The 24,915-nt window shown below is 37.6% G+C and overlaps 2 protein-coding genes across 4 annotated transcripts in view; one reads left to right on the top strand and one right to left on the bottom strand.

Moving 5' to 3' along the window:
* The window catches only part of GTF3C4 (general transcription factor IIIC subunit 4), a 39,669-nt gene extending 26,667 nt beyond the window's left edge, over positions 1-13,002 (bottom strand). Inside the window, exon 1 of the mRNA XM_031954882.1 lies at positions 12,596-13,002. Coding sequence (XP_031810742.1) covers positions 12,596-12,979 — 384 coding nt within the window. The 5' untranslated portion in view covers positions 12,980-13,002. The remainder of the gene's footprint in view (positions 1-12,595) is intronic.
* A 146-nt stretch (positions 13,003-13,148) lies between these two features.
* The window catches only part of DDX31 (DEAD-box helicase 31), a 94,634-nt gene continuing 82,867 nt past the window's right edge, over positions 13,149-24,915 (top strand). Inside the window, exons 1-2 of one of the 3 annotated variants that reach the window (XM_031954884.1) lie at positions 13,149-13,371; positions 14,350-14,756. In XM_031954884.1, coding sequence (XP_031810744.1) covers positions 14,643-14,756 — 114 coding nt within the window. In that variant the 5' untranslated portion in view covers positions 13,149-13,371; positions 14,350-14,642. The remainder of the gene's footprint in view (positions 13,372-14,349; positions 14,757-24,915) is intronic. The other 2 variants (XM_031954883.1, XM_012553940.3) reach the window with 2 other exon arrangements.

The raw sequence follows: 24,915 nt of genomic DNA, 5'->3' as shown, positions 1-24,915 counted from the left end.
AGTTGTGAATGTCACATTTTAAGGAGAACACTGATAAACTTGAAGGGGTCTAAAGAAGGGGTAACCATGATAGTTAGGGATTTTAAAACTAATTCACCTGAGCAACAATCGAAGAAACTAAAAATGATCAATTTTGACAAGAGAATACTTAAGGCAGATGAGTTAACTTTTTTAAAAATTTATTTTATTATAGCTTTTTATTTACAAAACATGTGCACGGGTAATTTTTCAACATTGACCCTTGCAAAATTTTCTGTTCCAAAATTTTCCCTCCTTCCCCACCTCCCTCCCCTAAATGACAAGTAGTCTAATACATGTTAAATATGTTAAAATATATGTTAAATCCAATATATGTATACATATTTATACAGTTATCTTGCTGCACAAGAAAAATCAGATCTAGAAAGAAAAAAAAACAAACAAACCTGAGAAGGAAAACAAAAATGCAAGCAAAATATAACAAAGAGTGAAAATGCTATGTTGTGGTTCATACTCAGTTCCCATAATCCCCTCTCTGGGTGTAGATGGCTCTCTTCATTACTGAGAAATTGGAACTGGTTTGAATCATCTCATTGTTGAAGAGAGCCAGGTCCATCAGAATTAATAGATAACTTTTGAAAAATCTAAAAGACTTATCATGTAAAAATATTTCTACTTATTCTGTGTAGTTTCTGAAGGTAAAAATAGGAAACAACTGTTGGACATTACCAGAAGGAATATCTTGTCTCAATATGGGATAAATTTACTAACATTTATTGCTATTCATTAATAGAATATACTATCTTACAAAGTAGTGAGGCTCCCTTGTCACTGGGAGCATTCAAGTAATAATTCAGTGACATAACTTTTCCTCAAAAAAATGAACATGTACTTAGCGTTTTAATATCTACAAAACACTTTTAGATACATTACCCCATTTGATCATCACAATAATCTTGCGAGGTAGTCTAAGTGATAACTGTCCCTATTTTATATATGAGGAAACTGAGGCTCAGAAAGGCAAAGACTCTCTTCATAATCTGGTTCCAACCTATCTCATTTCACATTACTATCCTTAATTTTATATTCTGTCAAACTGGACAGTCTCCATCTGAAATCTGTCTCTCTACAACATCCCTCCATTACCAATACTACTCTTTGAGACCAAGAATAACAAGTCTAATCTTTCTTCCACAGGCCAGTCCTTCAAATACTTGAAGAAAATTATTATGATTTCTCTTCTTGAGGCTAAATATCCTCATCTGACATTATCTGAAGACCCTTCACTAGGTTGGCCACTCCTCTTGGAGTTTATCAATGTCTTCCTAAGATAGAACATTTAATATCACAAATATGATTTGACTGGGACAAAGTACAAGTATATATTATTACTTTTGGTTGCTATATCATACTACCAATTCATAGTGAGTTTGAAATTCACTATAATGTAGAGAGTTTTTTAGATTAATTTCTTGCTAGCTATAATGTCTCCTATTTCTATCTGCAAAGTTATTTCTTTGAACCCAAATGCAAAATAAAATTTAACAGGAATAAATACAAAATATTTAGTTTTGGCTCCATATTCTAGACCATTGAGAAGTATTAAGATCTATCATCCAACATGTTATCTGCTCTTTCCAGTTTTGTGGCATTTGTGATTTTATAAGTGTTTGAGCTATGATTAAAATTTTAAATGGCATGGAGCCAAGTGGAGAGTCTATGTCATTCCATTAGAGACATTCTTAGAGGGACATTCTTAGAGGCTGACATCCAGTCATCTGTGATTATTCTTCAGGTCCAACTTTCCCTGGAATCTTTTTTCCTTATATGTAAAATGGGAATAATATCTTTCCATCTTCTCTCACAGGATTATAGATATAAAAGAGCTAATATATGCAAAGCACTTTGCAAACATTAAAGTGTTATTTCTGTGTCATTCTTGGATACTTATTGTTTATGAAAAGGAGATAACTGGTGTTCCTTGCTTTAAAGCTATCAAGTATTAGAAGTGAGATTTGAATCCAATTCTCACCACAAAGTAGGTATAACAATTTGTACTCTACTACAATGCTTCTCAAGAACTGGAAAAAAAAAAAATAACTTTCACCCCATATACTTCCCACAATCTCAAACTCAGTAACTAATCTGCAAACTAATACTCATATACACAAAGAAAACTGCTATTTACTGCCTACTCCCTACAGCTAGATGCCGTAGTGGATAGAGTGCCAAACTATAGTAAGGAAAGACATCTCCCTGAGTTCAAGTCTGCCAATATACTTACTAGCTGTGTGAAAGTCACTTCATTCTTTTGCCTCAGTTTTCTAATCTGTAAAATGAGCCAGAAAAGGAAATGGCAAAACATTCTAGTGTCTTTACTAAGAAAACCCCAAATGGGGTTGAACTTGGCTGAAAACAACTGAACAATACTTCCTGCAAACTTCTCACCAGTTAGTAACTGTATAATGTTCATGATTATGTTTCCTAATATCTGTTTTATGAATCAGATTTTCTTAAAGAAGGTTATATAACTGTGAAATAAAAAGAACACTGTATTAGAACTCTGGAAACCCAGACTCTTTCTCATACTTTGGAACTAACTGGCTGTTGTTAGACAAGTTACTTTATATCTCAAAGCATCAGTTTCTTCAGTACCAAACTGTCTGATTTCTTAGGTCTCTTCCCAATCTAACAGTGACTTTTTTTCTACAGCAAGATTACAACACAAGAGTAAGAACCACAAAAGGTCTATAACTTCACTTTGAAGCAGAGTTCTAAGTGAAAATAGCACTGTTACAAGATCCACTTTTAGGGAACACAGTCAAGCTTGAAATATTTAAGTATTTAAGATTTAAATGCCAAGGACCATCATCAACAGAAAGTATTTAAGATTTAAATGCTAAGGACCATCATCAACAGAAAAACCAAAGGACAAATACAGATTTCTTTGCATTCCCTACCAATATATCATGTTTTAAACTTGCAGGGTCCTCTTTTAAAGCTCCAGACAATTTAGCATTCATATTTCATACAATTATAGTTCTAACAGGGTTATCAATTGAAATGGTGGCTTATATGATGTGCTATTCATGGCAAATTTAATAAGAAATGGAAAATAATTTATCCAGGTTAATACCTATTAAGAATTAAGAATAGCTATTTAAGCAGGATATGAATTTTTTTTTAGTCAAATTCTTGAAATTTCTTTATAAGATTACTATGGGTTTTTAAATTTTCCCTCTTCCTTAAACTACAGTAGCTGTTGCAAACTTTTCCTCCACCTTCAGGTCTTACACATCATTCCCTCTACCTCCTCTTTCTGCTAGGAACTTCAACTCATACTTCACTAAAAACACTAAGGTCATTTGCTGAGAGCTTCTCTGTTTCATCTCATAACTCTATGATGTCATCCTTCCCTACAGTCTTTAATGGTAATGCTGTGGCTCTTTTTGCTTGACAAAACCAACTCCTCAACTTCTATTCTCCAACCTTTCTCTAATTTTCAATCTTTCTTGGTCATTTCCTTCTCTACTTCCTACAAACATGGTTGAGTCACCCTCATCTTTAAAAATCTCTCATCAGATTCTACCATGTTTTCCAGTTATCATCCTATATCCCATCTTCCCTTTTCAGCTATACTCCTTGGAAAAGCCATCTACATATAATCTCTCTCACTTTCTTCTAAACTTTCAGCAATTTGCCATCTGACTATCATTCAACCAAAATTTCTTTCTCCTCTATGGGCTTTTGTTAATATGTTCTCCCATTATTTTCCTCCTACTTGTCTTATTTCTCAGTCTCTTTTTGCTGGATCTTCCTTCCTGCTATGCCTTTTAATTGTTGGTGTCTGAAGGCTCTGCCCTAGGCCCTCCTCTCTTTTTTTTTTTCCAATATGGTTTCATCTTTTTCCAAGAATTCAATTGTTAGTTCTATGCAGATGATTTCCAACCCTAATCTCTCTGAATCTGCTCATTATACATTTTGAACTAAATGTCCCAGACATCTCAAACTCAACAAATCCCAAACAGAACTCATTATCTTCCCTCTATTTTTCAACTTTCCTATTGCTGTTCAAAGTATCACCATACTCCCAGTCACCCCGGCCCACAATCCTTACTGTTTTACTCAATTCTTTACTCTCACTCACCCAATCTATTTAATCCATTGTAAAATTTTGGTTTTTATGAATGAACAACATCTTTCATTTCAGCCTCCTCCCTTCATTCACACAACCATGCTAGTATAGACCTCATTACTTCTTATCTAGATTAGAAATAGCCTTTTTATTAGTATCTATCTCGCTCTATTCTAATCAACTGCCAAAGTAATTTATCTAAGGTTCAGTTAAATCAGTGAGTAAGCATTTATTTATCATCTACTGTGTGCTAGGAGCTAGAAATGCTAGAGATACAAAAGAAAGCAAAAAAATAGTCTCTTTTTGCAAGTATTTTCTAATGGGAAGACATTGAGGAAACAGATATGTACAAACAAGCTAAATATAGCAATGGTATCAAACTGAAATAGAAACAAATCTCTTCTGGCCCCATAATAACCTAGAAAACCACAAATGAACATTAGCTATGTTGTATTATATTTTTATTTATTTTGTGAAACAGTTCTCATTTATACTTTAATCTGGTTCAGGCAACATTCCAAAGTTTTGCAAGTCCGTATTTATTCCTGAGTTTGCTACTTTTGATGTACAGAAAAGGAAACAATTTAAAAGATGAAAATACTAGAATTATGGAAAAATTCCTGTAGAAGATGAGATTTTATTTGGGAGTTGAAGGAAACCAAGGAGTCTGATAAGAAGGGAAAACACTGCTGGCATAGGAAACAAGAGAAAATGTATGGAGCTGAGAGATGGTATGTCTTGTTCCAGGGACATCGAGGTGGTCAGTGTCACTGGACTGAAGAGGATATGAGGGGATAAGATGTAAGAAAAGTGGAATGCTGGGGTAAGGGTTCCAAGGTTATAAAGGGTTTTGAATACCAAATAGAGGGTTTTGCATTTTATTTTTAGAGGTAATAGGAAGCAGTTGGGAGTTTACTGACTAGAAGGGTGACATGATTGATAGATACTTTGGGAAAATCACTTTGGTGGCTGAATGCACGATGGATTGGGATAGGGGAAAGACCTGAGGCAGGCAGACCCATCAGCAAGCTACTGAAATAGTCCAGGCATGAGATAATGAGAGCCTGCACTAGAGCAATGGCAATGTTGGAAAAGAAAAAGGGAAATTCGAGAGATGTTGCAAATGTAAACTTGATAGGTCTTGACAACAGATAGGGAAGGGGTGTGAATGTGAGAGAGTATGAAAGGTTGAACATGGCTCTTGGGTTGTGAATCCAATCGACTAAGTAGACAATGTTGTCCTCTGCAGTAATTGGGGAGGTGGAGGTTGGGAAAGGTTTAGGAGAAAGGATAATGAGATCTGTCTAACATTGTTTAAGATGTCTACCGGACATCTAGTTTGAGATGTCTGAAAGGCAGATGTGAGACTAGAGGTCAACAGAGAAGGTGGGACAGAATAGGTAGAACTGAAAATCATCAGCACAGAGATAATTCAATTCATGGGAGTTGATGAAATGGTATACAGGTAAAAGAAAAAAGAGCCCAGGACAGAAACTTGCAGAATAGGTATAGTTAGAAGGAATGATTTGGATAAGGATCCAGAAAAGAAGTTTGTGAAGGAGCAGTCTGATAGGTAGGAGGAAAATGAGGAGAGAGAGGTATCCCAAAAAGCAAGAGAGATGAGAGTATCAAGGAGGAGAGGGTGAGCAATAATGTCAAAAGCTGCAAGAGAGATAAAGGAGAGTAAGGACTGATAAAATGTCATTGTCTTTGGCAACTCAGAGATTACTAGTGATTTTGCAGAAAGCAGCGTAGTTGGAATGATAAGATCAGAAGACAGATTATAAGGTGTTAAGAAGAGAGTGTACAATGAAGTGGTACAGTAGATGGAGTGCTAGGCCCCCGAGCCTAGCATTTGACATAAGACAGATGAGGTTATGTGACCTACATCTGTAGTGGACCTAGTCTGAAATGGCTGTGTGTTTTTCTCAGTAGTACATGACATGTAAGAGCAAAGGTAGTGGATAAAGTTAGGGCTTGGCAGATGATATGATAAAGTAACTAGGGATTCAAGAGAAGAGGGCAGTGTAGAGTCAAATTGATTCACCAAGAGGTAAAGAAAGAGATGACTAAACTGTAATGACTTGTCTTTTTTCAACAATGAGGTGATTCAGGCCAATTCCAATAGATTTGTGATGGAGAGAACCATCTGTACCCAGAGAGAGAACTGTGGGGACTCAATGTGAATTACAACATAGTATTTTCATCTTTTTGTTTGCTTGTTTGTTTTTTCTTTTTCATTTTTTCCTTTTTGATCTGATTTTTCTTGTGCAGCATGATAAATGTGGAAATATGTTTAGAAGAATTGTATGTTTAACCTATATTGAATTACTTGCTATCTAGAGATAGGGAATGGGGGGAAAGGAGAAAAATTTGGAACACAAGGTTTTGCAAGGGTGGATGGTGAAAACTATTTCTGCGTGTATTTTGAAGATTAAAAAGCTATTATTAATTTTTTTTTTTTTAAAGAAAGAAATGGCTAGGGTAGGGGATATGGTCTGAGAGTGGACTGAGGGGGTGAGAGACTGGAAAGTTGGGTTTGGGAAAGGAAGGCAAAAGGAAAAACGAAATGCCAATAAATTATGGTCAGATAAGGGGATTTAGGCATTTGTGAACACAGAGGTGATACATATGTGGATAATGGCAAAATCAAAGGTATGACCATCTTTGTGGCAGAAGAGTGTGGAGTATAAGTCATGAGAAGTGAGTAGTTCAGGAACTGAGTGGTTCAGGAATTGAGTGATTATGGTGTTTAAGGAAGAATCTGTATGTGTGTAGTAGAGTTGGGAAGAGGAAAACTTGTATGGGAAGAGGTATTAAATTTGTTGAACAAGGAAGGAAAATAACTTTAAGGTCTACAGACAACAGCTATGAGAATTGTAATTGTATAGTAGATACAGATTGCCTGATCCTCAAATACTAAGTGATAGAGGTACAGAGACAAACTGAAAGTAGCAACGGGAAGCAAAGAGCATCCCGTTTTTTAGATTAATATTTTGTTTTCCCCTTAATTACATGTAAAAAAAATTTCAAATATTCATTTAAAAAAGGTTTTTGAGTTCCAAATTTTCTATTTCTTCAATGAGAGGTTATGCATGTGCTACAATGTAAAATATATTTCCATATTGGTCATATTGTAAAAGATAAAAAATAAGAAAATAAAAAATAAAGAAAAAAGTATATTTTGATCTTTACATTTGTAACACTGTCACTTTATAACAGTAAATGGCAATATCTGGAAATAGACTTTTTTAAAAAATCATAGTTAGCAAGGAGTAGTCCAACTCCCTCTTTTTAACCAATGAGTCAAGGGGAATGAATGAGGGTACAATTAACACTGTAACTCTGACCATGATTTATATTTTTACTCAATAAATTCCAATGGCTCTCTATTACCTTCAAAATCAAACAGAAAGTCCTCTATTTGACATTTAAAGTCTTTTACAAGTTTACTATGTAAAGCCCTGGTTCCTTCTTCCCTTTCCATTCTTTATATGAAGGGCACACTGATTTACTACTGTTACTCATACATGACATTCCATCTTTTGCCTCTGGACCTTTGTCCTAACTATCTCTTATAGCATCTCTTAGCTTCCATGACTTCCTTTAACTATCAGCTCAAATTCTATCTTCTGTCACAGGCCTTTCATATTTTCTACTTCTGCTAGTGCTTTCTACTCTATGACTGTAACTTGTAAATACTAAATTATATGTGGTAGCTCTTCCCTCTATTCCTTTAAAATTCATTTCTCATCACCTCACTCATCTCCATCTCAGTTTCATCCAATCTCCCACTAATCTCATGATATGGTGCCGATTCTTTTAAAGAATGGAATGTTCTTGCTTTTTCTTTTGTGTTCACATGCCTGATACATAGTAAGCATCTATTTGATTAATTGATGCTCTAACTTACACGAACTGATGCTGAGTGAAATGAGCAGGACCAGGAGATCATTATATACTTCAACAACAATACTATATGATGCCCAGTTCTGATGGACCTAGCCATCCTCAGCAATGAGATCAACCAAATCATTTCCAATGGAGCAATAATGAACTGAACCAGCTACGCCCAGAGAAAGAACTCTGGGAGATGACTAAAAACCATTACATTGAATTCCCAATCCCTATATTTAGGCCCACCTGCATTTTTGATTTCCTTCACAAGCTAATTGTACAATATTTCAGAGTCTGATTCTTTTTGTACAGCAAAATAACGTTTTGGTCATGTATACTTATTGTGTAACTAATTTATATTTTAATGTACTTAGCATCTACTGGTCATCCTGCCATCTGGGGGAGGGGGTGGGGGGGTAAGAGGTGAAAAATTGGAACAAGAGGTTTTGGCATTTGTTACCCATGCATATATCCTGTAAATAAAAGGCTATCAAATAAAAAAATAAATAAATAAAGCAAAAAAAAAAAAAAAATGATGCTCTCAGTGGACAGAACCAGTGGACAGAATATCTACTTTCAGTAGTAATGCTCTAGTAGGTAAGTCCTATTTCCTATGCCATCCCCAAACCAAAGCCCCAAAGGGCCACAAGCCAATGGACAATTTTAACTTGTTTTTATCATAATTATTGTCTATTTTGTATCTCACTGCCAAACCTGCAGGTGACTGTATATGGTTAACTTAGTTATTGTAGTCAACATCAAAGAGGAGTCATCACTGAAGTCAAGAAAGTTTAAAGGCTCTTCTTGAATGATAATTTTGAAAAGGACACTCATATAATCTGACACAAAATTGTTACTGTTACAAACTGACAAATGTTACAAATATAAATGTAATGGCTTTATTAAGAAAGTTGTAAATCTGGTACTACCTAACAGAAATTATTATGCAGTTCAATTCTTGCTTTGTCAACTTTTGATTCTAATTCAATGGTTAGAAGGCATTAAAACTATCCAAGTAAATTATAGACTTGAAACAAATGTTAATAAAACAATTCAGAAGTCTTCAACCAAGTACTGAAGCAACTGGCAAATGAGAATAAAGATGATAGTGTGGACTAAAGTGAATGAACAAACTACAGTCTTAATTTTTCAAACTCTGATATCAATTCTCTGATAATGACTTGGAGAGAGTCTCACTTTCCCCATTTCAAAGAAATGTGAGGATAACTAAGAAAAAATATCAATCTCATTCATTTTTTAGAAGAAAGCTTCACTATAAATTTAAAATATTATTCTGTAAATAAGAGATGGAAATAGGAACATCACACTTCCAGGAAGGAATTAGTAAAAACAAAATCAGTCAAGAAGCATTTATTAAACATCTACAGACTATATATAAGATAAAATTACACTGATGATTGGGGGATGACACTAAGAAATTGGACAATCAGAAAAGGCTTTCCCGAAGGAGATAGCACTTGAGCTGAGCCTTGAAATGAGGGAGTGGTTCCAAAGCAGATGAGGGTGATCATTCCAGATGCCAGGGACAGCCAGTGCTCACCTATGGGCTTTTCATAAGTGAGGGATGAAATACTGGGTACAGGGAATAGCAAGCAGGCTAGTTGGATTATAAAATATAAGAGGGGGACCAAAGTTTATTCAGCATGGAAAAACAGGAAAGAGCCAAATGGTAAATGTTTTCAAATGAGAGGTTTCTATTTTATCCCAAAGGCAATGAAAGTAATTCTAGTTTGCTGAGTAGAAGAATGACATGGTTACATCTGTGCTTCAGGAATATCACCTTGGGAACCATGTGAAGAATGGATTGGAGACAGACCGGATGCAGGGAGACCAACTTAGAGGCTGCTACAATAGCTCAGATGAACTACTGTCAAAATAGCTATATGTCAAAGGCCTGAACTAGAGTGGGGATGTGAGAAGTGATACTAAGGACTTTCATGATGTTGAAGAGATGGAACAGATGTTGATGGGATATGGGCCAATAGGAGAGAAAAGAATTGAAGATAACTTTTAGGTTGTGAAGCTGGATTACTGGAAGAATAGTGTTGCCCTACTCAGAGATAAAGAAATAAGGAAGAGTAGGTTTAGATGGAATTCCATTTTGAATATGTTGGATTTGAGATGCTCATTGGACATCCAGGGAAGCGAGAAAGTAGAGGAAACAAGTGTAGACAGCTGTCTCTTGAAGTTAGACTAGGTAAAAGAAGGGAGAATATACGTTAATAGTCTGAAGAGATAGTTGGGTGAAAAATTTTTAAAGATGGGGAAGATCTGGACATTTTTGTAAGCATCAAGGAAGAAGCTAGTGGACAAAGGTCGAAAATTAAGGAGAATGGAATGGTGATAGAATGGTGATAAAGAGAATGGAGGGAATGAGGTAAATGGACACAACATACAAATAAAAGGTTTGATGTCAATAAGAAGGATTATTTCATCATCTGAGAAAGAATCAGAGGAGAAGAGAATGGGTAGTGAGGCTGAGGTGATCTGGTCTGAAATTGGGAAAGAAAACTAGATCCAATGTTTTCACTAATCTCAGCAGAAGTCCTCTAGGCTAATCAGAATGATATCCTTACTGTCCCTTATGTCCATGTAACAATAAGTTATTATTGTTGAAAATGATTTTGCATAAAATAATCTTCATTCTTACCACTTCTTTGCTAAGACAATCTACACATTTCCCTAAGATCTAGCACAAAAAAAAAAAAAGGCTTCCCTTGACCAACCTTAAGCATCTTAAATTTTTATATTCCCTTTAAGTATAACTTTGTCATGCTATCATGATTTGATGAAAGACAGAGTATATAATATAAAGAAGACTGAAATCAGGAGATATAGGTTCAAATATCACTTCAGACACTTATCTGCTGTTTGACTATGGACAATTCTCAGTTTCTTTATCTACTATAAATTATGACAACACTTTAAGTTTCTACTTCATAGAGTTGTTGAATGAAAAGCAATTTTCTAGTCCTATAAAAATGGAGTCTAGCATGCAACTTGTTGAAAACTGTTCATTTTAGGCATTTTATCTCCTGACTGTAAGCTCCTTGAGAGGAAGGACAACATCTTTTACCTTCACTTCTCTTGTACAATTTGTAGCACACTGCTGGGTATAGAACATACTTGTTGATTGTACCATCTTATACTTAGATCCAATCAATTTATTTATATCTCTCTTTTAGGACAACCTACAATATGTTCACTGGCATGCCTTTAGCAATTTACAATTTAACATTTTTTTAATTCAATAAACCAACTTAGAAATTAAACTGGAACATTCCTGAGGTTATGTCCACTCAAAATGACTGCTACACACAACAGCTGTAAAATGTTAAATAATTTAAACTTTTATTTTCAAACAGAGTACCTGAACTTTCAAATCTAAAGAGTAGATAAATACTTAACGGGATCTGCAATCTCATATACTTGGGTGCAGACTGCCACTCATTCTTTGTTGCTTGCCCATCCTTTGTTACTCTTGTCCAAGTCCATCTATAAGTTTTTATATGGAATTAATTCATCCACTGTGCTAGTAGCTTTCCTTGATTTGTCCTGATTAACAGGATTTGTTTTTAAATAGGAGAAAAGAGTAAATCTCCTACCTAAAGAAGCACTAAATAAAGAATATGCACCAGAGGATTTACGTTTCTAAAATTTCATAACCATGACCATAAATGCTTGAATTAAGACTAAGAACAGATTGTCTAGAAGGTTAAAATCATAAGTCTACATGGTAACTGCTAAGTGAAATGTGACGACTTCATAAATTTTACTTTTTGGACAGTAGTAGAAATCAATCTGTCTCTGTCGATCATTTGAGTTTTGTTTTTATCTAAAAGTGAAGAGCAGTATCCCGTTTGTGGTCCAAGGTGTTTTACTTATAGATGAGGCATAGAAAACTTTATAACAAAAGTTACTGAGACTATCGAAACGTTTTTTTTTAAAGGGGTAGTGGGATAGGGAGAGAGAGGACGCATATGTCAAAATCCTTCCTCAAACGCAAAAGGAGTAGCTCACTCTGAAGTAAACAAAGCCAGCTTCTGGGCCTGCCTTCCAGGAGCCAGTCCTAGACAATAGGAAGTGGCAGGCAACAGTGGCGGGTCTGGGGTGGGCTCAGCAGGGGTGGGGGGTGGCCAGCAACTGTTCAAGGAACTGCAAGGAGACAAGGCAGGTGGAGTCTGAGCTCTTGGTGGGCCAAAGCGACGACTTGGGGGCAGGTTTCCCGGAGGAGGGCGCGCAGGGCGAGGGAAAACTCGGGCACCTTAAGGGGCGGGGGGAGGGAGGGCAGAAACAGCTGTCGTGCAGTCCTGGAGGGCAGAAACAGCCGGTTCTGTTCCTCAAAACCAGGCCAGTGCCTTCGGCTCAAGCCTTCCGGTACATACTCAACAACAGCTGTGGATTAAGGGAGGGATGGGGGAGCCGGGGCCGGGCTCCTAGAGAACGAGCGTCAGCCCCGCAAATCGGTTCCAAAGTGGAGAGGGAAGGAGGGAGGGAGGCGGAAGCGGAGCAGGAGGCGGCGGCGGGTCCCGGAGGCCGCAGGGAAGGGGGGCCCCGGCTTACCTTGAGCAGGCAGCTGTTGGCCGGAGCAGGCACCGAGGTGCGGTGGATGACCAGGTCCTGGCCCGGGCTGTGCACGTCGCAAATGAGCTCCAGCACCGCGATGCTGCGGGCGGTGGAGACGGAGACCCGGTGGTCCTCGGACCAGGAGAGCGGCTCCAGGCCGCTGACCGGGTGCTGCAGTTTCACCGCCGGCTCCCGCCGCGCCGCCACCAGCCCGAAACTGGCGCTGGGCCCCGCTGCCCCGGGAGCCCCGGGAGCCGCCGCCGCCGCCTCCTTCTCTCTCCTCTTCCCTTCTCCCCCCTCCCCCTCCTCCCCCTCCTCCTCCTCCTGCGGCTCAGCCTCGTCCGCCGCGGACATCACCCGGGGCTCCTCGGACACCGACATCTTCCCGGGAGCGGCAAGGCCCGAGCCGGGGACGCGCTAACTCCCGCCGCCGCCGCCCACTATCACCCCCCCACACACACACCGCTTCCCGGCTCCCTGCGGCCCGGAGCGCCGCCGAGCCAGGGAGGACCCCGCCGTTGCCTAGCAACCAAACCCGGGCCTAGGCGACCGAAGCACTGCCTGCCTGAAATGTGCCCCCTTTCCACCTCCCACAGGCCGAGCACGTCCTCTCTCTCGGGGATGGTTTGTGTCAGGGGATGGAGAGGAGGGGAGAAGGGAATAAGAGGGGTCCGACCTCCGGGAGCATCTCTACAAAGATCAGATGAAATGTTGGATAAATAGCAGTCGTCCCTCCCTCTTCTCTCACCTGGGGATCACTCCTGTAGGCCAGGGTGAGAGCTACTAGTGACCCGAGCGTCTTACTTGGAAAAGTGCAGATCACCCTCTGGGGAGGAGTGCCGTTGATTCTTTGGCACCTCTGATCCTTTGGAGGAAATTAGTCATGATTCTTTAGGGGCTGCACATCAGAGAAATGTCCCTGAAGTGAGTGATCCCCTGGCCTTTCCCATAGGCCGAAGTGTAATGCCGAAGAAACTGAGCAAGACAGAGATTAGGGACCAATTCAATAGTTTATTAAATGGAGAGAAATACCGGGACCAATGGATCCATGTTTGATCCCAGGGCTGGACGAGACTATCATCTCAAAGAGTCCAGCCCCAAGAACCCCCAGTTCTTGTTATAGCATAACAAGAAGGGGGAGGTACCCAGGTGGGGGTAACCTAATGGAGGGAGGTTACTGATATTCTTCTAATGACATCTAAAATGGATAAACCTTTATCTTGTCAAACATTAAGAAGGAATGTCTATCATCTAAAGACATAAAACCTTTATCCCATCAAACATTAAGAGGGAAAGATTATAACCCAAGGCAGAATAACTAAATAGGCCCATAGGGAAACTAGGTCAGGACCTCAAAATGGAACTTTGGCACAATAGTAGAAACGCAAGGCATTTTACTGACATCTTCTCTTATATGGAGTCATTTTTCTTTCCTCTCCTTTTCTTTGATGGGGAGGACTCTTTTTTTGTAAATCATCCCTTTATAACTCCTAACAAACCATAAACAAGACAAATCCATCAGAAACAGAGGAGAAAAAGCTTCAGGAACCCCCAAACTACCTCCCCTCCACTAAAGACGGTTTATAATACACAGCTTGTAACATCAAACAAGGTTAGGTTTCTCTCCTGAACTAAAATATACAACATGCCTGCTCTCCAATGTATAATATTCTCGTGTGTGTGTATTTCACAGGAACACAGCCGCTTCAAAACACTCCGATACATTTTAATTTACTTGTCTGTTTGTTTAGTTCTATTTCTTGAGGAAAGTCTCTGGAGCAAAAGAACTTGGAAGGAGAGGAGAGTGACAGCGCGCATTTAGCCAAGGTCTCAAGGAGTTAGAGACTAAAGGAAGTGTTGGAGGCAGCTATGCCGGGGTCCTTCCTTGTAATTCAGGACTGCACTCACGTGTGCTCTGGAGGAACACTCAAACTGACTACGGTGAAGTTAGTTACGTCCCGCAGCGGCTGAGCTGGATTTTCTTTGAGATTTGCTGCAGAGACCCTTTCTTCCCCCAGCCTGTCCACTCTACCCCGGACGAGTTATGGCAGCAGACGAAGGTTTGCTTCTCAATATTTCAGAGGACTGGAATTTGCCGGGTTTTCCTCACCCAGAGCACAAGAAGTTCCCCAGATCTTTCAGAGTCAAGGAGAGAAGGGTAAGACTGTCCCGAATCGTTACGGTTGTGTTTGTGATGTTGTTTATATTGAGTTGGGGGATCAGAATCAATCTGCGCCATGCCACCCCCGTTTTCTTGTCTGTTAGTGCTTCAACCAAGTAGTACAGGAAAGAACTCTGACTCTGGAGTGAGATGGGAGGATTTATTTCTAAAGCTTACAACCCTTACCACCCTGATAACCGTAGGCAAATCAGTTAACTTCCTTGCGCTTCAGTTTTCTCATCTCAGATGAGAGGTTTGAATTACATAGCCTCTTGAGATCCTTTCAAACTCTAGATGTATTAGAATTCTATAAATTACCTCAAAAGGTTATTTTTTTTTAAAATATCTTAGGCAGGAGCTCAGCTACGTATTTGTAAAACCAAAAATAAGTTTTAAATAGAATGATGAATCTAATCGACTTTCCAATCTTTCTTCCTTGTTGATGAGGAAACTAAGGACTTTTGAGGGGAAAGAACTTGCCCATTGGTCACAGTGTGACTTAGTGGAGGTCAAAACTAAAACCCCCTGCTTTTTAACACTCCATGCTATTTCTCTGACCTGACTTAGAGGAACCTTAATGATGTTAAGGCTTCTGCAGGGTTATATGCAAGATAGCTTGAGATTGATTTACATTTTATCAGAGATAGAAGTTATTTAGTCTATACCTCTTATTTTAGAGATGGGGAATCTTAGGCCAAAGGAGGGATTGTGACTTGACTAAGATCACCTAATGAGAAGTGAGGAAAATAAAGACATGAGACCTTTCTGAATCAAATACAGAATCCTTCCTCCTCTCTGCCTCTCCCATGGAGATAACATAAATAGACCTTCAAAACTAGTCTTTCTATTCTGTTACTGATCTCTGATTTGCTTTTGTTTAAGTAATTTTTAAACCACTTCTGCCTCCATTTGTGAAAACAGAGTGTTTTGTAGAATATCTATTTCTAGTGTGGCCTTGATTTATTAGATGTATTTTTAAAGTGCTTCTGGATGTGGTCAGTTGGTCAACAAGTATGTATTAGTATTTACTCTGGTACCTGGTTTTGTTCTAAGCACTGGGATACAAATATTTGAAAAATGTATGAAGTACCAAGTACTGTTACAGGAACAGAAGATCATCCATTTGAAAGATGGCAAAGTGTTACCAATTTAAAAAGCCTTCTTCCTTGGTGATAAAATGAGCAAAGTATTTTATTCTTGAGAATTCTAAACATGTTAAGGCATCTAAGAGGCACTTAGTCACCTGATCTCAGCTTCCTCACTTAAAAATGAGTTTGGGGCAAAATTTTCAAAGTTGCTTTCAACCCTAAAAATCTATGATTTTAATAAGTTAGTAGATGAGGGGAATGCTAAAGATATAATGAATTTTGATTTTATCAAAGTATTTGAGAGAGCATCCTATAATAAGTTGATGTCAGTAAGATGATAAAATATGTCCTGGACTATTCTGATTAGTGCTTATATTTATGTAGCATTTTACAAAGTGCTTTGTAAACTTTTACTAGGACAGTCAGGTTTTTTGATCCCCAAGTTGTTAGTTCTTTGTGTTTCCCCAGATAATCACATATATATTTTATCTGTTATACCTTCCCTAGTAGAATTGGAACTTCTTGAAAGAAGGGACTATTTTCTTGTCTTTTATTTCAGCAACAGTATCTGTTACATAATTAGTGTTTATTAAATGCTTGTTAAACTGGCAACAGAAGACCTGAGTTCTGGTCCTAATCATACCACTAGCTGACATTGTGACATTGAGCAAATCACTTCTTTTTTGTAGTTATCAATTTTCTGATAAAGTAAAAGCATCAGACTAGATTATCTCTCAGATCCCTTACAGCTCCAACAATCTGTATTTCTCAAATGCTTTGCTAAAATGAAGAAAGTAAGATTGAAAGGTTAAAGGTCTTGCTCAGGGTATATGGTAGTAAGTGATTGAATCGGGATTTGTAATCAAGTCCACTCCAGCAAACCATGCTATTTAATTGTCTCAATGGTTTCTTGCATATGACATCTTAATATTTATAAATCACTTTATATAAATTATCTCACTTGATCCTCACAATAATACTGTGGGGTTTCATTACCATTTACAGATGAAGAAACTGAAGCTATAAGACTATTTTATGAAATAAGAAGTTTGACAATGATTAACTATGAAAGATTTGGTTCTTCTCAGTGTTTAATGAATCAAAGCAATCTCAACAAACTTTGGATAGAAAATGCCATCTGCATCCAGAAAAAGAACTAAGAAGATTGAAAGTAAATCAGCACATGCTGTGTTCATTTTTTTTCTATTTTTTTTTTATTTCTCCCATGACTTTTCCCATTTGCTCTAATTTTCTCTCCCAACATGATTCATGAAGTAATGCATATTAAAAAAAATAAATAAATTTACTAGAAAAAAATAAAGTAAGAAGTTTGTTAAGTAGGTAATGCAAGTATCCATCCATTTATTTATACATTGTACTGGTGCTGTAGGTACAAAGACAAATAAAAAACTGCCCCTTCCCTCAAGGCACTTAAATTCCACTGAAGGGAAGGCTGGAAAAATTATGCATAGAAATAAACGCAGAGTATATACAAAGTAAATCAAAAGTAACATGATAGAAAGGTGCTGATGACTAAGGAGGATGAGAGATCAGGAAAAGCTTCTCAGTAGCAAGGATTAAAAAAAAATTATTGCTATCTTTTTTTTTTACATCACCATCATTTCAAAATATATATATCTTTCCTCAGAAAGTCATTCCTTTTAACAAAAAAGAAAAAAAGAAAAGAAAGGGAGGAAAAAGCTGTAAGGCAAAACTCATCACCATCAGCTAAATTCAACAGGGTGGAAGGGAGGAAGATGCTTGTTCTCTCTTCTTTAGAGCCACACTTGATCACTATAATTACACAAAGGTTCAACCTGATGTAGTCAATCAATCAAACAATGTTTATTAAATACCTACTAAGTGCCAGGCTGAGGTAGCAAGGTGGCTCAAAGGGGTTTCGTCAGATCTGAATTCAAATCTGGCTTTAGATACTAACTGGAAAAGTCACTTAACCTTTCTTTGTCTTAATCCAGTGGAGAAGGAAATGTCAAATCACTCCAGTATCTTTGTCAAGAAAACCGTATGGACAGTATAGTCTCTGGGGTCATTAAGAATCTGAGAAACAACAACAACAACAAATGTCAGGCATTGTGCAAAGCTCAGGAAGGCTTTTCATCTTAAAGAGCTTTCAATCTGATTGGGAGACATCATGCTAACAAATCTATATAAACAAGCTGTAGACAGGATAAATTGGAAATAACAGGGAATCCTCTAGAATTGAAAAGGGTTGGAAAATGTTTCCTATGAAAGATAGAATTTCAGTTGAGATTTCAAGAAACTCAGGAGATGGAGTTGAGGAGAGCTTTCCAAGCAGGAGGGACAATCAGGAAAATGCCCGGGTCTGAGAGATGGTTGTCTTGTTTGGGGAACAGCCAGGAGGCCACTGTCATTGAAGTGAAGTATAACAGAACTGGAAAGGTTAGGAAGTCCTCTGTTACAAGGGTTTGAATGACAAATGGAGCAGCTGAATGAATGGAAAATGGATTTGAACATGGCAGGGGGACCCAGCAGCAAGTTATTGCAGTAGTCCAATGGTAGCAGCATCAGAGGAAGAGAGGGGATATTCAAGAGATCTTGCAAAGGTGAAATTGATGGGGCCTGGCAACAGCGTGTATTTGAAGGATGAGACATAGTGAGGAGCTGAGGATGCCGCCTAGGCTACAAGCCTGAGGAACTGGGAAGATGATGTGGCCATCTACAAGAATAAGAAAAATAAGAGGTGGAGAGGGCTTAGGAGGAAAGAAAATGAGTTCTGTGTTGAATTTAAGATGACTATTTGATATCCAGTTTAAAATGTCTGAAGTACAGTTGGAAATCCAAGATTGGAGGACAGCAGAGAGAGGGGGCAGGATAAGATCTGAGAGTTGTCAGTGTAGAGAGAGTAATTAAATCCACAGGAGTTGGTGAGATCACCAAGTGAAGTAGTATAGAGAAAGAAGAGAAGGAGAAACACTGGATATAGGAAGACCACTGGAGTTATTTCATTAAGAGTTAATAAAGGCATGAATTAGACTAGTGGCCAAGTGAGGAGAGAAAAGGATGAATTGGAAAGATGTCATTGAAGAAAAATAGATCAGACTTGATAACTAATTAGATATTGTAGGATCTGGGAGAGTCAAGAGTAGAGGATGATTCCAAGTCTGTAAATCTGGGTATCTTGAAAGATGGTGGTATCCTTGGCAAAAAAATAAGCAAGTTTGGAAGGAGGAGTGGGTTTGGGGGTAAAATTAATGAGGTCTGTTTTGGGATGTTGGATATTAGAAGCTGTTGGAATCTTTACAAAGCGTAAAGTCATTAGAGTTGATAGAGACAGTAATTATCTAATTTAGCATGGTTCAGTATGATTGATTTGATCTTACAAGGAGATGTTATGGGCCAGAAGAAACAAGGTACTAAGTGTAACTGATAGAGACAATACTTGTGTTCACACCTTTAGAGAGCTCATATAAGCAAGAAGTATTTAAATACTCATTGGAGTTCTCACGTTTGGGAGATTTCAAGGTTTAGCATGAGATATCCGAATTCACACCTCTCTGCCTCCAGAAAGGAGGAGTCAACCTTTGGGACATGATATAAAAGAAGTGGACAGAGACTTGGTCGGCAGTTGAGCTGAATTAGATTGAAGAAGAGAGCGTCAAGTCAGTTCAGGAGAAGCCCACTCTCGGAAGTGCAACGAGATTCACTTCATCTCATACAGCCGGGGTTGCTGGGCTCCTGCACTTCCCCCACTGAGACCAACGCTGGTCTGAAAGGCTCTCCAGAAAGCTGCCCAGCCCCAGGCAAGGAGGTGCTGGACTGGAGGCTGAAGAAAGCAGAGGCAGAAGCAAAGGACAAAGCTGCAAGAGCTCTTGGAACCAAGCAGAGAGATAGGCCTCTAAGAAAACTAACCTGGCTATATTGGAGACAATAAAAGATCTGAACTTTTAGCACCTGGCTGCATTTGGGTGATTATTTACTTGTAACTGAAACTAAGGCTGCCTCCAGAAAACCTCCCTGAGAAACCTGTCCAGAGAGAACCATTATATTCTATTTTAAAGAAAAAGAACATCACAAGAAACCAACAATACATCTTGGTGCTGAAACTCTGGAGCTCCAGGCTAGTGAACTAGGATAGAGATTGGATTTGCATTGAAGTTCTGGGATTGATTTACATAAGGATGATAGTTGAATCCATGAGAATTGATGATATCCCTGATAGAGGGTGTACAGAGAGAAAAGATGAAAACCCAAACAGAGCTAGGGGAATCAAGAGCTGATAAATATAGAGTCCATTGTTGAATATTATTTGCAAAAGGTTCTTTTTTCCCTAATATTGTCACCAAAAATACCCACAATTTATGCATAGAAGCCAGTACACATGGGGAAACTAAACATAAGGCTAGTAGTAGATTTGGGGGGGGAGAGGGTCACCTTCTTTTGTAATCAGTAGGTCCAAGGCCCATATTTTATTACATGATATATTGTGTTATATGTTACACATATATTATATGCCTAAGCTATACGATCATATTTTCTAGACTTTGTTCTCTTTAGTGCCATTTCTTCTTTCTCTGTGAGCACCTGATGTATTGTGAATTTAGGAGTCCAAGTGGTCTGATTATCTTTGATGGAGAAAATGACTTTCATAAGCATTTTTGAAAGTGTTTTCCATTTTTCTTTGGTTTGAAGTCCTTTTCCATATTCATTTCTGAATGGAATAACTTTGCTTAGTTAGAAAAGCTTTATACTGGTTTTACCCTTTACAATCCTGTCTTATGAGATGGTATTGGTCATAATCATCCCTTATTCTATCAAACATTTTTAATTTAATTTAATTTAATTTTTTAAATTAAAACAAGCATTTTTTTTCTTTCCTCTCATTATCTCCCCCCCCCTCCCATCCCGAGAAAAAAAAGAAAAACAAAACCTTTGAAACAAAGATCATATGGAAACAAAATGCAAATCCTACATTGTCAGTATCTGATTGTGTGTGTGTGTGTGTGTGTTTAACCTCTGAGTCAGTCTATCATTCTCTGGGGAGTAGGGGAGGGAAAGAGGTAAATAGATTCATCGATTCTTCTGGAATCTTAGTTTGTCTGAATTGATCAGAGTTCAATGTTATTGTTATAAATAATATAACCATATATTATGTATTTATGACATACATATGTTATAAACAGTAAATTATGCGCTTGGTATTATTCACTTTACTCTGCATCAGTTCATACAGGTCTTTCCAGTTTCTCTGAAACTGTCTCTTGTAATTTCTTATGGCACAATAGTATTCCATTATATTCACATGTCATAATTTGTTCAGCAATTCTCTAATTGATGAGTAAATCCTTAGTTTCCAATTCTTTGTCACTTTACAGTACTTTTCACATGTGACTGTTTCAAATCTTTTCTTTTCAAATCTCCCATACCATCTCCTTTTCCACTCAAAAGAGAGATCATTTCCTTGGGAATACACTTTCCTTTCTATTCTACTTCTCAAAAGCCTTAGACATTACTTGTTGTTCTCCCCTTCTCCTTCCATTTGTAGATAAGGATGTGGCTCTTCTCTAGACCAAGACTTATCTACTCCTTGTATCTTTAAAGCCATTTCTTCCCCAGTATATTCCATAAACATCCCTTCTTTTTCATCTTCAATCTCTTCCTATCTACTGGGTCCTTTACTGATACTTAAAAACATGGTGAGGTCTTCCCCTTAGTTAAAACCAATCCTTTAGATATGAACAGACAATTCTCAGATGAAGAAATTGAAACTATTTCTAGTCATATGAAAATATGCTCTAAATCATTATTAATCAGAGAAATGCAAATTAAGACAACTCTGAGATACCACTACATACCTCTCAGATTGGCTAGGATGACAGGGAAAGATAATGCAGAATGTTGGAGGGGGTGTGGGAAAACAGGGACACTAATACACTGTTGGTGGAATTGTGAATACATCCAACCATTCTGGAGAGCGATTTGGAACTATGCTCAAAAAGTTATCAAACTGTGCATACCCTTTGACCCAGCAGTTTCTACTGGGCTTATACCCCAAAGAGATACTAAAGAAAGGAAAGGGATCTGTGTGTGCCAAAATGTTTGTGGCAGCCCTGTTTGTAGTGGCTAGAAACTGGAAAATGAATGGATGCCCATCAATTGGAGAATGGCTGAATAAATTGTGGTATATGAATGTTATGGAATATTATTATTCTGTAAGAAATGACCAGCAGGATGAATACAGAGAGGCTTGGAGAGACTTATATGAACTGATGCTGAGTGAAATGAGCAGAACCAAGAGATCATTATATACGTCAACAACGATACTGTATAAGGATGTATTCTGATGGAAGTGGATTTCTTCAATAAAGAGATCTAACTCAGTTCCAACTGATCATTGATGGACAGAAGCAGCTACACCCAAAGAAGGAACACTGGGAAATGAATGTAAACTGTTTTTGTTTTTCTTCCCAGATTATTTTTACCTTCTGAATCCAATTCTTCCTGTGCAACAAGAGAACTGTTCGGTTCTGCACATATATATTGTGTCTAGGATATACTGTGACATATTTAACATGTATAGGACTGCTTGCCATCTGGGGGAGGGGGTGGAGAGAGAGAGGGGAAAAGTCAGAACAGAAGTGAGTACAGGGGATAATGTTGTAAAAAATTCCCCAGGCATGGGTTCTGTCAATAAAAAGTTATAATTATGGGGGAAAAAAGAGTCATTTAAGGAAGAATGAAAGGATGATTATTCCTATTTTACAGATGAAGCTAAAGCTCAGAGAACTTGTCATTTGCCCATAGCCCCATGACTAATAAATAGCAATTCAAACCTAATAGATACCCTAAATATAGTATTCTTCATTCATAGCATAATAAATCTTGCTAATAATGCTAGTATATTAGTTACAATTGATTAAGCAATTGTATATTAAAAGAGTTGGGAGACTGATTATTAAGAACTAACATGGTTAATTGTAAGGGATAACAAGCAGTTTTATTCTGGATTTACTTCTGACTTTAGTCACATCATCAAATCTGTCTGGACCCCATGCTTTCTAAAATCTCTTTCAGCTAAAACAAATTTTAAAAGAAATTGATGGCTCTGTATTGATCTATAGGAAGTCTTGCTATGAGTTCTCATTTATGCTTCTCCAATCTGTTGTCATCATGCCTCAAATTCTTGTACTCCAGTTTCTGGCGATGAATTAAGCCTTCTCTTTGCCAAAGCTAGTGTATTATATGTGCTCTTGATTTATCCATTCCCAATTTCTCAAGCAGATTGCTTTATCAGATTGAATGTATAAGCTTCTTGGGAATTTTTTTGGGGGGAGGAGGTCTTTTAATGCAACTGTGCCACATATATGGTAGGTGCATAATACATGCCCTTTGATTTTCATAAGACTATCATAGAATTATCTTTGATCTATTCCTGTACAACACTCTTATTTTTAATTTGTTTATTAACTCAGAAGCAACCTCACCAAGTACTGGATTTGAAGCCAGAGATTCCAGCTCCTGCCTTTGTAGTTTTGTGACTGAGCAATTCACTTCCTACCTTTAAGCCCTAGTTTGCCCATCAATAAAATGTGGATAATATTATTTGCACTACCTCCAAGATAAGACTGGTGTTCAACTTGGTAGGGATTTATTAAGTACCCACAATATAGACAATGCATTGTACATAGCCCTGGATACAACAAATAGTCCTCTGACTTCAAGGAGTTTATGTGGGTGTTTGAAGGTGAGACACAGGGTAAAATATTTATACTATGAGAAAAATCTCATAAGTGTTGTCAGTATTAAGGAATTTCTTATATTTTTGAACTTTTCTATATTCCAGTTTGCATTTTAGTTATGTGTGTACATCTACAAATGTTGCAGTGACTAGAGTGTCATAACTGGAGACTCATGTTCATGAGTTCAAATTCTGCTTCAAACACTTATTGACTATGTAACCTTGGGCAAACCACTTAATCCTCTTTTCCTTAGTTTCCTCATCTGTAATATGATGTGGAGAAGGAAATGGCAAATTATTTCAGGATAAGAAAATCCCCAAATGAAGTCTTAAAGAGTCAAACCCCACTAAAATGACTGAACAATAACAACAACAATAATATACACATGGGCACATGTTTGTTTGTTTTTAAATCTTCCTTACTAGGATGCTAGCTCTTTGAAGGGAAGGATTGTGCACTGTTTCATCTTTGTATCTTTCTTAGTGCCAAAAATATCTTCAATATTTTTGTTATGTTTTTGTTTTGCTTCTATTATCTGTACTTGTACTTTCACTATTGTAGGAAATTCCTTGTAACAGTGGTTCTCAAATTTCTTGTTCTCGGGAGCCCTTTACATTCTTAAAAAATGTTGAGAACCCCAAACAGCTTTTGTTTACATAGGTTATAGCCACTAATGTTTACCAGATTAGAAATTAAAACTGATGATATTTAACAATACTTATGATCTTGTGATGAAAAAAAGCCATCTACAGCCAGAGAGAGGACTGTGAGAACTAAGTGTGGATCACAACATAACATTTTCAATTTTTGTTGTTATTTGCTTGCATCTTATTTTCTTTTTCATTTTTTCCTTCTTGATTTGATTTTTCTTGTGCAGCAAGATCATATTAGATTACTTGTCATCGGGGGAGAGAGTGGGGGAAAAAGGGAAAAATTGGAACACAAGGTTTTGCAAGGGTTAATGTTCAAAAATTATCATGCATGTTTTGAAAATAAAAAGCTTTAATTTAAAAAATGCCCCCCAAACCCAATACTTATCAATTCATTTAAAATAACACTAATAAACCCACTGCATGTTAACATAAATAACATTTCAATGATAACTTTTCTTTTTAAAAATTTGGTCAGAAGAGTGGCATTATTTTACATATTTTTGTAGATCTCTTTAATGGATAACTTAATAAAAAACAAACAGATTCTCATATGTTTCTTCAATCTATTGCAATAAATTTTTTGATGGTAGTATATAAAGAAATTCTGACTTCACACAGATATATAGCTATATAGGGGACCAACAGAGCTTCTTGATCCACATTTTGAGAAATGATTAGTTATTTTTAAATTTGTAGT

Source organism: Sarcophilus harrisii, chromosome 2, assembly GCF_902635505.1.
Source record: "Sarcophilus harrisii chromosome 2, mSarHar1.11, whole genome shotgun sequence".
Taxonomy (NCBI): Eukaryota; Metazoa; Chordata; class Mammalia; order Dasyuromorphia; family Dasyuridae; genus Sarcophilus; species Sarcophilus harrisii.
This window is presented reverse-complemented; position numbering and strand designations above follow the sequence as displayed.